The sequence below is a fragment of the Trichechus manatus genome, unplaced genomic scaffold (genome assembly GCF_000243295.1).
Source record: "Trichechus manatus latirostris isolate Lorelei unplaced genomic scaffold, TriManLat1.0 scaffold00026, whole genome shotgun sequence".
Classification (NCBI taxonomy): Eukaryota; Metazoa; Chordata; class Mammalia; order Sirenia; family Trichechidae; genus Trichechus; species Trichechus manatus.
Genome location: NW_004443962.1, coordinates 2,134,994 through 2,146,877, shown reverse-complemented (window position 1 = coordinate 2,146,877; position 11,884 = coordinate 2,134,994). Strand labels below are relative to the sequence as shown.

At 42.3% G+C, this 11,884-nt stretch overlaps 1 protein-coding gene across 1 annotated transcript in view; it reads left to right on the top strand.

Annotated features, from left to right (window-relative positions):
* The first annotated feature begins 1,283 nt into the window (after positions 1–1,283).
* ATP13A4 (ATPase 13A4) overlaps positions 1,284–11,884 on the top strand; it is a 102,724-nt gene continuing 92,123 nt past the window's right edge. The window contains 1 exon segment of the mRNA XM_023728673.1: positions 1,284–1,481. Coding sequence (XP_023584441.1) covers positions 1,284–1,481 — 198 coding nt within the window.

Genomic DNA, 11,884 nt, shown 5'->3' with positions numbered 1-11,884 from the left:
GGTCTTTCTTTGAGAATTCTATTAAGACCTTCCCTGGAAAATGATGAGTTTGCTAAGCATTTGTCAGGTACTAACAGTCTATGGGAAATCCTGGTGGCATTGTGGTGAAGAGCTATGGCTGCTAACCAAAGGGTCGGCAGTTCGAATCCACCAGGCGCTCCTTGGAAACTCTGCGGGGCAGTTCTGCTCTGCACAATAGGGTCGCTGTGAGTCGGAATCGACTTGATGGCAATGGGTTTGTTTTTTTTGGTAACAGTCTATGATTGTCATTTTTGATCTCTCTGTTTACCAGCATGGTAATATTCTAATCTTCTTCCTTAGGTTGGAATCCCTATAATATAATCTGAGCCATTTATTCACTCCAAAAATATTTGGGACTTACTATGTGCCAGACTCATTTCCAAGTGGCAGGGATTCCACAATGAACAAGACAGATTAAGGCTCTGCTCTTGTAAAACTTACATCCAAGTAGCAGACCATTAAAAAAAAAAAAACTAAGAAAAATGTCAGATAGAGCTAAGAGCTCATAGAGATTTAAAATAGGACAATGTGCTAGAGGATGACTGGGCAGCTCCTTCAGCCTGTGTGGTCAGGGCAGCTGAGATCTGAATGATAGGCAGAGCTAGGCAAGTCTAATTGTCACTGAGGGCTTATCAACCATCAGCCTCCTGTCTAATTTCTCTCATAATAATAACGTGTTTGAACAACACTTTCACAGCTGTTATCCCATTTCATCTTCATAACAGTTTTGTGACCTAGGCATTACCAGTTGTATTTTTTCCGACTGCGAAGTAACTGCCAATTAATAAAATTCAGAAGTGGTAGATTGTTGTTAGTTGCTGTTGAGCTGATTCCAACTCATGGTGACTCTGGGTGTGTCAGAGCAGAACTGTGTTCCGTAGGATTTTCAGGGCTGTGATCTTTTGGAAGCAGATCACCATACCTTTCTTCCAAGGCAACTCTGTGTGGGTTCAAACTGCCAATCTTTCTGTTAGTAGTCCAGCACTTAGCCAGGTCTTAAACCCAGACGATTTACCTTTAAATTTATTGCCTTTTTTCCCTGCACCACACTGCCTTAGGTCTTCACGCTATGCAGTGAGCAGGCTGCCTGGACTGAGTGGCAGCTCAGATACTGACCTGTCTGTGCTTCTTTCCTGTCTTACACCTCTTAGACAAGACTTCACCAGCAAGAGAAGTTTTAATTTTAGCACCACACGAGAGTCTAGAAAATGCCTCTTGGCCAAGTTTGCCAAGGGATTAGGATGCTGCCTGCAGAAACCACCATGTGGCTGCTCAGTGGAGTCCCCCATCCTCTTGCCGCTCCTCTGCAGTTAGAAGTGTGTGGAAACCTGTTGAAGGGAAACCTAAGAACTTATCTGGGCGGCACAGCCATCATCTCAGATGTGAATGATCGGCAAGACTTCACGCTCTGCCCACCAGGACATCTGCCGGAGGAACATATCAGAGCCGAGGAGGAAGAAGTGTGTTTGTGTGAGGCAACCTTGTTGGGTGGGAAGAGTCTTTAACTAAGAAGGTCCTGTCTCCGTTACCTACCAACTGGGTGACTCTGGGTGCATTGCCTCACCTCCTTGAACCTTAACTTCCTCGTTTGTGACCTCATAGTATCACCTTCCTTGTAGGGTTGTGAGAATTACAGCAACATATGGAAAATACATATACTCAGGGTGGCTGGAACATGAGGGGAAGTTATTTGTCACGCTGGATTTCCATGAGCTCCAGCCCAAGTTTAGGTGGACGATTATCCACAGAGCAGAGTGTCACCACCCTGCCTGTCACTGACCTGTGGGGCAGGTTGCTTTCCTGCCCATCAACTTGTATGACAAGGAGGAGTTTCCACAGCCCAGGCTAACAGGATCCTGGGCCAAAAAAAGGAAACTGGTTTGTAAAGGAAACTAAAGCCCCAGGAACATCTTCTCTGCCTCCTGGTTGGACAGGTCTTGCATTTGCTTTCATAAGCAGAGTGCCGCCCCACTGAAATGACCAGAGAGAGCTGCTTCCGCCCTTCACTTTGCCTGGAAATTCCAGATTTTGAGCAGCCATGGGGGTTCACCTGCTAGTTGTGGAGGGGGAAAGATGGAGGTGCAGTTTTTAAGGGTTCCACAAACTCCTTTTGGTTTGCTAGCTGGAGTGTGGACAAGTCCCAGAATCCCTAAGCTCTACTCGAAGGTGCAGTATCTAACCACACAAAACTCAGTTCATTGTAACACCATTATTAAGCCTTGCCGTCAACTCCAACAAATAGCAATCCCATGTGTGTATGTCTGTCAGAGGAGAAATGTGCATTATAGGGTTTTCAATGGCTGATTTTTCAGAAGTAGATCACCAGGGCTTTCTTGTGAGGCACCTCTGGATGCATTCAAACCTCCAACCTTTTAGTTAGCACTGAGCGTGTTACCCATTTGCACCACCCAGGGGTTCCTGTAACACCAGTAACCCCCTGTAATACCTTAAACAAACTTTTTGTTCTTAAATATGCCCCATGTTTCCAGATTCCACACCTTTGCTCAGGCTATTTCCTTCTCTTGAAACACCCTTTATTCTACCTTCCTGCCCCAACTGTTGGAATTCTCCCTGATACTGAAGTCCGTCTCAAGTAACAATTCTCCTGGAAAGCCTTTTCTAATGATCTTCTCAAATCTCTTCATCATTTGAACCTAATAACATCTTTTCCCTGTGCTTTTCATGTGACACTTCATATTTTCTGCCCTGAATTATAGTTATTTTTGAATTTGCCACTTCTTTTTGTCAGCTCCTGGAGGGCGAGGACTTTGTCTCTAGCTGACCAGCCTTTACCCATGGCCTTGTTGTGTGCCTTGGACTCCATTACGACTCACAGCAACCCTTTATGGCAGAGTAGAACTGCCCCGTAGGGTTTCCTAGGCTGTAATCTTTACAGGAACAGATTGCCAGGTCTTTTTTTCTCCCTTGGAGCAGCTGAAGGGTTTGAATTGCTAACACTTTGTTTAGCAGCGGAGCACTTAACCATTGCTCCACCAGGTTGCCTTTGCTTATGGCCTTAGAAGTAGACAATTTACACTGAAGCAAACTCACCTTGAAGACTTTAAGCTGCGGGATGCAGCACCTAAACATTCTCGTGACCAGTTCCTCAGTTCTGGGTCCTGATAGCTGATGCAGATGTCAGTCCGTTGCTTTCCATAGCAATCATGTGTGTGGTAAAGCTATGAGAAGAGAAACCAGGAGTCAATGACAAGAAAGGGGACATTCCAAAGCCAGGAAGGAAATTGGGTTAAGTGACATCCAACCACTTGGCATGGAGCCAAAAAACAGTGGCTGGGCCACCTGATTCCTGAGGGTCCCCTCACGGTACAGAGGCCACTTGATCAATGGGTGTAAACATTGTTAATGGAAAACGGGACTTTACACTCACTTGTCCAATAGTCATTGCTGAGGAGTGGTTTTGGTTTTTGTGGGGGTTGTTTTTGTTTCATACTTTTTCTTGTAAAGCAACTTACCAAAAACCAAATCCTTTGCCATCGAGTTGATTCCGACTCATAGCGACTCTATAGAATAGAGTAGAACTGCCACGTAGGGTTTCCAAGGAGCGCCTGGTGGATTCCAACTGCCAGCCTTTTAGTTAGCGGACATAGCTCTTAACCACTACGTCACCAGGGTTTCCAAGTAACTTATAAGGCTGAGGTATTAACGGTGGCTCACCCAAAGGAATTGTGAACAAATGTTTTTGGTCCAGAGCAGGAGAGTCTGGGCAGCAGATGTCCAAATCAGTTCGTCCCTTCCAACCCAGGCCCTTGGTTTGGCTCTGTTTGTGCCTTGTCTTTAGCACCTTTTCAACTCCTAGACACCGAATTTAAGAAGGAAGAGGACGCAAAAATGCAAAGTACTTGCTCAGGAACTCTAACCTGGGAGATTTAACTTGAGTGTAATCCATGCTTGACTACTGTCCTGAAAAGGAGCGCTCGTGGTGCAGTGGTTAAGAACTCAGCTGCTAAACAAAAAGTTGGCCGTTTAAACCCGCTAGCTGCTGACATACGGCCTCAGTGTTGGGGGAAAATAGAATGTGGCTGGGACCTCCATGAACCAGAGAGTACCTGCCCATTTAGAGGGAGGCATCTCTTACTTATAGTGACCCTATAGGACAGAGTAGAACTGCCCCATGGGATTTCCAAAGAGTGGCTGGTAGACTCGAACTGCTAACCTTTTTGGTTAGCAACCATAGCATGCAGTAGCTCTTAACTACTGCGCCACCAGCTGATTTTTTTCTTCCTGGTTTTTGTTTTGTTTTTTTCTGAGACCTCAGGCGCTCAGAAATTGATTGTTCTTAATCCTTGGTTCATGACACACTCTTCTTATTTGCCCATGCTGAGTTGCTTTAATTAAATGATTCAATTAGGTATTTATAATAATGTGATGAATCTCCTACCCCTCACAAAAGTTAAAAAATAAAAAACCAAACCCGTTGCCCTGGAGTCGATTCCAACTCATAGTGATCCAGCAGGAGAGTGGAACTGCCCCATAGAATTTCCAAGGGGTGGCTGGTGGATTCAAACTGCCGACCTTTTGGTCAACAGCCAAAAGCTTAAAACCACTGTGCCGAAAGTTAGGACACTGGCAATAACCTATATCTAACCATATGGCCCCCTCATTCCCTGGCCTGCTCCCACTCAAGGTAACCATTATCCTGCAGCATATATTCGTCTTTCCCTGGCTTTCCTTTTTATGCAGTTTTTCTTTATCTAGATGTATCCTAAAAGTATATTTTAAATTTTAGTTGCTTTTAACTTTATAAAAAGGCTATCATGCTGTATGCAATTCTTTGTGACTGACTTTTTTCACTTAACATTATATTACTAAGAGTCGCCCATATTGTGTGTTGCTGTAGTTGGTGTGTATGAACTGCTGTATAAAATTCCACTGTGTGAATATACCACAGTATATCTTCCTCTCTCTTAGTGAAGGATGTTTGGGTTATTTGCTGGGTTATTTTGCACCCGTCTTTTGGTGCTCTCCAGGTGCTATAAAGCAGAAATATAGGTACAGTATTGTTATAATTTCTGACTTATTTTATAGCAAAGACAGAAATCATTACTTTCATATGAAAATAACTGGGGGACCAATTTGAAGTTTTAAGAAATAATTTCCAGGCCAACAAGAAACCTGTCTCCCATAAAAGACCTATACAAAGAAAACTGCAAGACACTACTGCAAGAAACCAAAAGAGACCTACATAAGTAGAAAAACATATCTTGCTCATGGATAGGGAGATTCAACATTGTGAAAATGTCTCTTCTACCCAAAGTGATCTACAGATACAATGCAATACTGATCCAGATTCCAGTGGCATTTTTTAATGAGATGGAGAAAAAAATCACCAACTTCATATGGAAAGGGAAGAGGCCCCGGATAAGTAAAGCATTACTGAAGAAGAAAAACAAAGCAGGAGGCCTCACACTACCTGATTTTAAAACCTATTATACCGCCACAGTAGTCAAAACAGCCAGGTACTGGTACAATAACAGACAGAGAGACCAATGGAACAGAATTGAGAATCCAGACATAAATTCATCCACCTATGAGCAGCTGATATTTGACAAAGCCCCAAAGTCCGTTAATTGGGGAAAAGACAGTCTCTTTACCAAACGGTGCTGGCATAACTGGATATCCATCTGCAAAAAAATGAAACAAGACCTATACATCACACCATGCAAAAAAACTAACTCAAAATGGATCAAAAACCTAAATACAAAATCTAAAACGATAAAGATTATGGAAGAAAAAATAGGGACAACACTAGGAGCCCTAATACATGGCATAAACAGAATACAAAACATTACAAACAATGTACAAACACCAGAAGAGAAAGTAGATAACTGGGAGCTCCTAAAAATCAAACACTTACGCTCATCAACAGACTTCACCAAAAGAGTAAAAAGACAACCTATAGGATGGGAAAAAAATTTTGGCTACGACAAATCAGATTGGCATTTAATCTCTAAAACCTACAAGATACTGCAAAACTTCAATAACGAAAAGACAAATAACCCAGTTAAAAAAATGGGCGAAGAATACAAACAGACACTTCACCAAAGAAGACATTCAGGATGCTACCAGATACATGAGGAAATGTTCACGATCAGTAACCATTAGAGAAATGCAAATCAAAACTACAAAGAGATACCGTCTTACCCCACCAAGGCTAGCATTAATCCAAAAAACACAAAATAATAAATGTTGGAGAGGTTGTGGAGAGACTGGAACACTTATACACTGTTGGTGGGAAGGTAAAGTGGTACAACCACTCTGGAAATCGATTTGGTACTTCCTTAAAAAGCTAGAAATAGAAGTACCATAGGATCCAGCAATCCCACTCCTTGGAATATATCCTAGAGAAATAAGAGATGTCCCATGAATAGTTATATGCACACACATGTTCATTGCAGCACTGTTCACAATAGCAAAAAGATGGAAACAACCTACGTGCCCATCAAAAGACGAATGGATAAACAAATGATGGTATATTCACACAATGGAATGCTACACAATGATAAAGAACAACAGTGAATCTGCAAAACATTTCATAACATGGATGAATCTGCAAGGCACTATGCTGAGTGAAATTAGTCAGTCACAAAAGGACAAATATTGAATGAGACCACTATTATAAGAACTCAAGAAATGGTTTAAACACAGAAGAAAACATTCTTTGATGGTTACAAGGGTGGGGATGGAGGGAGATAGTAGATAAGAATTATCTTAGGTGAAGGAAAGGACAACACACACTACAGGGGAAGTCAGCACAACTAGACTAAACTAAAAGCTAAGAAGTTTCCTGAATACAACCAAACACTTCGAGGGACAGAGTAGCAGGGGCAGGGGTCTGAGGACCATGGTTTCAGGGGACATCTAGGTCAATTGGCATAAGAAAGTTTATTAAGAAAATGTTCTCTGGTCGGTGGCATCTGGGGTCTTAAAAGCTAGCGAGTGGCCATTTAAGATGCATCAATTGGTCCCAATCCACCTGGAGCAAAGGAAAATGAAAAACACCGAAGACACAAGGAAAATATTAGCCCAAGAGATGGAAAGGGCCACATAAACCAGAGACTCCATCAGCCTGAGACCAGAAAAACTAGATGGTGCCTGGCTACCACCATGACCACCCTGACAGGGAACACAACAGAGAGTCCCTGACTGAGCAGGAGAAAAGTAGGGTGCAGAACTCAAATTCTGGTAAAAAGACCAGACTTAATGGTCTGACTGAGACTGGAGGGACCCTGGAAGACATGTTCCCCGGACTCTCTCTTAGCCCAGAACTGAAACTATTCCCAAAGCCAACTCTTCAGACAAAGATTAGACTGGACTATGGGATATAAACTGATACTCGTGAAGAGAGTGCTCAAGTAGATACATGAGACTAAATGGGCAGCTCCCGTCCAGAGGCCAGATGAGAAGGCAGACAGGGACAGGAGCTGGTTGACTGGACACGGGAAATCAGGGGTGGAAAGGGAGAGCAGCTAAGGTCACATAGCCACGTGTGTATAAATTTTTGTATGAGAAACTAACTTGAACTCTAAACTTTAACTTAAAGCACAATAAAAAAAAGAAAAAGAAACCTGTCTCCAAGCCATTCTTTTTTGAGCCTCTAGTTGGAGATTTTTGGATTAAGCAGTTCAGTTTGAGACTTTCTTACTGAGATCTAGATGTCAGGAAACTTAGAGAAAGCTTAGGGAATTTGGTGATGACAGCACCAGCTTTCCCCCTCTAGCACTAACTAAAGAGTGGCAAACAGGAAACTATTCAAGTAGAAATTAAAATAGGAGTTGAAGTTGGGGTTGGGGTCGGGGTTGGCATAAGCAGTGAGGTAAATTGCACTCATTTAGCATAATTTTCTGTAGCGCGTGAAAATTACAGTGAAGTGTTCTTTTTACATCCAAAATTTGGAAATAAGTGAACAAGGTTATCTTTGGGGAGTTAAACTTTAAAAAAATATTTTAAATTTCTCAGATGTTTAACAAAGACAGTAGAGAAAAGCAAAATTGTCTTAAAGAGGCTAAATGGCTCCCGGGCTAATAAGATTTGACTGTAATTTGATTGAATTAATTAATATATTTAAAGAAGGCATATGTTAATTAGAATGAGAGATGGTCAGAGAAGATTCCAGAGCCCATTTTAAGCACTTTGTTTGCAAATGGCTCTATAGGCAGGACCACATAATTATGGAGATGGTGCCCATGAAAGGATAACCATCTCTCAGTATCTATCAGGTAGCTGCAACAGTAACATACATCTCACTCTCTCAGGACACCCAGTCTCAGAGACCTGGTTGACATAAATCTTCCCTGTGAGAGAAGGTTCTGCTGGCAGTTTCTGGGACTAAAAGGCTGAGAGCCAGTCTCAGGACTTGGTGCCCAGGTGATAACATCCTTCTATGAAGTTCCTCTGGAGACAGCTACTGCCCTTCTCCAGCTGTCACCCTTCTTTATCTGCATGTCCACGTGTCTGTGCTTTCATGCTTCTGTATTTCCTGAGGGCTTAGTAAATAACTAAAGTACGGAGGGCAAAATGTGAAAGAACAGTCTTGATTCCTCGTCATGAACCCTCTAGGGCAGAACCTTTATCTGACTCTGGGAATCCCCTGAATCTCTGTGGAGAAGTTTGTGTGTATGTGTCTAGGTGTAGTTTTTGAGGAGAAGGTCTGTAGACTCTTAAAGGGTTCTGTTAGCTGAGGTAGTTTAAACCATTGCTCTGGGGAGCACAGGTTGACTTCTTGAGCATGGGGACTTTGGCAGCTACAGACTGGACACCTGAAAGCCAAAGTTTAAGCCTTAGGCATCCGAAGAATCTAAATGCCCAGGGCCAGAGAGAGAAGAACCTGCAGATAGCGGATAAGGAAAAGGAGAGTGTCATATCCCATGATGCACATAGTCCCTGCCACGAATTTACTTCATTGTGTAATATTCATTTGATATTTTCCCAACATTCTCTTTTTGCTTGAGTGATCACATTTTGTGGAAGGCGAGGATGAGCAGAGTGTAGAGTAGGAGGGCAAAGTCTTTCAAGTATATTCAGGGACATGGAAACAAAAAAAACCAAACCCACTGCTGCTGAGTCGATTCCAACTCATAGCGACACTACAGGACAGAGTAGAAGTGCCCTGTAGGGCTTCCAAGGCTGTAAATCTTTATGGAAGCAGACTACCACGTTTTTCTGCTTTGGAGCAGCTGGTATGTTCGAACTGCCGACCTTTTGGTTAGCAGCTGAGTGCTTAACCACTGCGTAACCAGGGCTTCTAGGGACATGGAAGGCATTCTATAAATGTATGAAGTAAATTGCTACAGAGCAATAATAAACAGTGCCATGATAATTTTTGCAGTTTTTAACCCAATATCTGTCAAGAGTCCCTACAATACAATTCATTTCAAATCAGTTCAATTCAACAGGCAATTTTCAATCCTCATTCTAGCCTATCCACAGAAAATTTGGCAATGGGTTTATGTGCCTATGATAGGTCATAAGCCACTGAGACAAGCTCTTAGACTAACTCTCTGGTATAACCAGGGAGGCATTTGCCTGACTTGCCTGGGACACTTCTGGTCTACCCTGTGGTCTTAGTGTAATTATTAATAGCACCTTATAGATAATAATTCATATGATCACCCCTCTATATAACTCTTCCATTGTTCTGGCCTTGTTTCAACTTACCTGTTTGTGGATCTCTATTCTCCATTAAACTAATGAGCAGCTTGAGGCTGGAGTCATTGTCTTATTTACCTCTATGCCTAGCACATGCCTGCAGACACTTAATAAACACTTGTTATATTGAACTGAAATTAAAACCAGAATGAGGAAGAGCCTTTGTGTAGAAATGACCAGCTCGTTGTCTTCCACTGACTTTCCCTACTCCCAGCTAACTCTCAGCTCGATTCTGGAGGATCTCATCAACTCACCTGTGTGGAAAGAAGGGGAGAGAAAATCCTCATCTGTATCTGGGAAACCACTTATAAATCCAAGCAGAGTGGTACAGTGTGAACAAAGCCCTGGGCTGAAAGGTCCAGACTGGAGGCTTATTTTGAATTACTCATTAGCTTTGTGCTTGGGAAGTCAATCTTTTTAAACTAAAAGGGAGAGTATGTGCAAGGTACTTAGTGAAGGGCTCTTCAGCTCTCAGTCAGTGTTAGCTACTATTACTGTTACCAGTAATAATTATGTAGTTGTTCATAACAGCTATTATTACCAGTAATAACTGTAAACTTTAGCTTTCTGACATAGAAAATGAAGATGATAATTCCTGTTTATTTTGTTTTGATCATGAACACAAAGACACTTTGGAAACTACGGAGGAATTGTGTTATGCGGCCTGTAAAAAAACATATGTAATGGAGATTTGCTGTATAGAACAGAGTAACTCATGCAGTTTATACGGGGGTTTCATTGACTGGCAATGTAAGAAGCTTTAACATAAAATGGAGTCCTAGTGGTGCAGTGATTAAGAGCTCGGCTGCTAACCAAAAGGTTGGCAATTTGAATCCACCAGCTGCTCCTTAGAAATCCTATGGGGTAGCTCTACTCTGTCCTATAGAGTTGCTATGAGTTGGAATTGACTCAACGGCAATGGGTTTTTTTTTTTTGGTTTAACATAAAATGTTTTGAAAAGATGATAAAATGGCTTGTTTGGAGGGTTGTGGTTGTTGTTGTTAGGTGCTGTCAAGGCGCTTCCAACTCATAGCGACACTATGCACCACAAAACGAAACACTGCCTGGTCCTGCGCCATGCTCACAATCGTTGTTATGCTTGAACCCATTGTTGCAGCCACCATGTCAGTCCATCTCGTTGAGGGTCTTCCTCTTTTTCACTGACACTATACTTTACCAAGCATGATGTCCTTCTCCAGGGACTGGTCCCTCCTGACAACATGTCCAAAGTATGTAAGATGTAGTCTCGCCATCCTTCCTTCTAAGGAGCATTCTGGTTGTACTTCTTTCAAGACAGATTTGTTCATTCTTTTGGCAGTCCATGGTATATTCAATACTCTTCGCCAACACCACGATTCAAAGGCGTCAATTCTTCTTCAGTCTTCCTTATTCATTGTCCAGCTTTCTCATGCATATGATACGATTGAAAATACCATGGCTTGGGTCAGGCGCACCTTAGTCTTCAAGGTGATTTTCATCTTTGATTTTCAACACTTTAAAGGGTCTTTTGCAGCAGATTTGCCCAATGCAATGAGTCCTTTGATTTCCCGACTGCTGCTTCCATGGGTGTTGATCGAGGAAGTGAAATGAAATCATTGACAACTTCAGTCTTTTCTCCGTTGATTATGATGTTGCTTATTGGTCCAGTTGTGAGGATTTTTGTTTTCTTTGTGTTGAGGTGTAACCCATACTGAAGGCTGTGGTCTTTGATCTTCATCAGTAAGTGCTTCAAGTCCTTTTCACTTTCAGCAAGCAAAGCTGTGTCATCTGCATATCGCAGGTTGTTACTGAGTCTTCCTCCAATCCTAATGTCCGTTTCTTCTTCATATAGTCCAGCTTCTCGGATTATATGCTGAGCATACAGATTGAATAGGTATGGTGGAAGGATGCAACCCTGACGCACACCTTTCCTGACTTTAAACCACGCAGTATCCCCTTGTTCTGTCTGAACAACTACCTCTTGATCTGTGTACAGGTTCCTCATGAGCACAATTAAGTGTTCTGGAATTCCCATTCTTCGCAATGTTATCCATAATTTGTTATGAGCCACACCATCGAATGCCTTTGCATAGTCAATAAAACACGGGTAAACATCTTTCTGGTATTCTCTGCTTTCAGTCAGGATCCATCTGACATCAGCAATGATATCCCTGGTTCCATGTCCTCTTCTGAATCTGGCCTGAATTTCTGGCAGTTC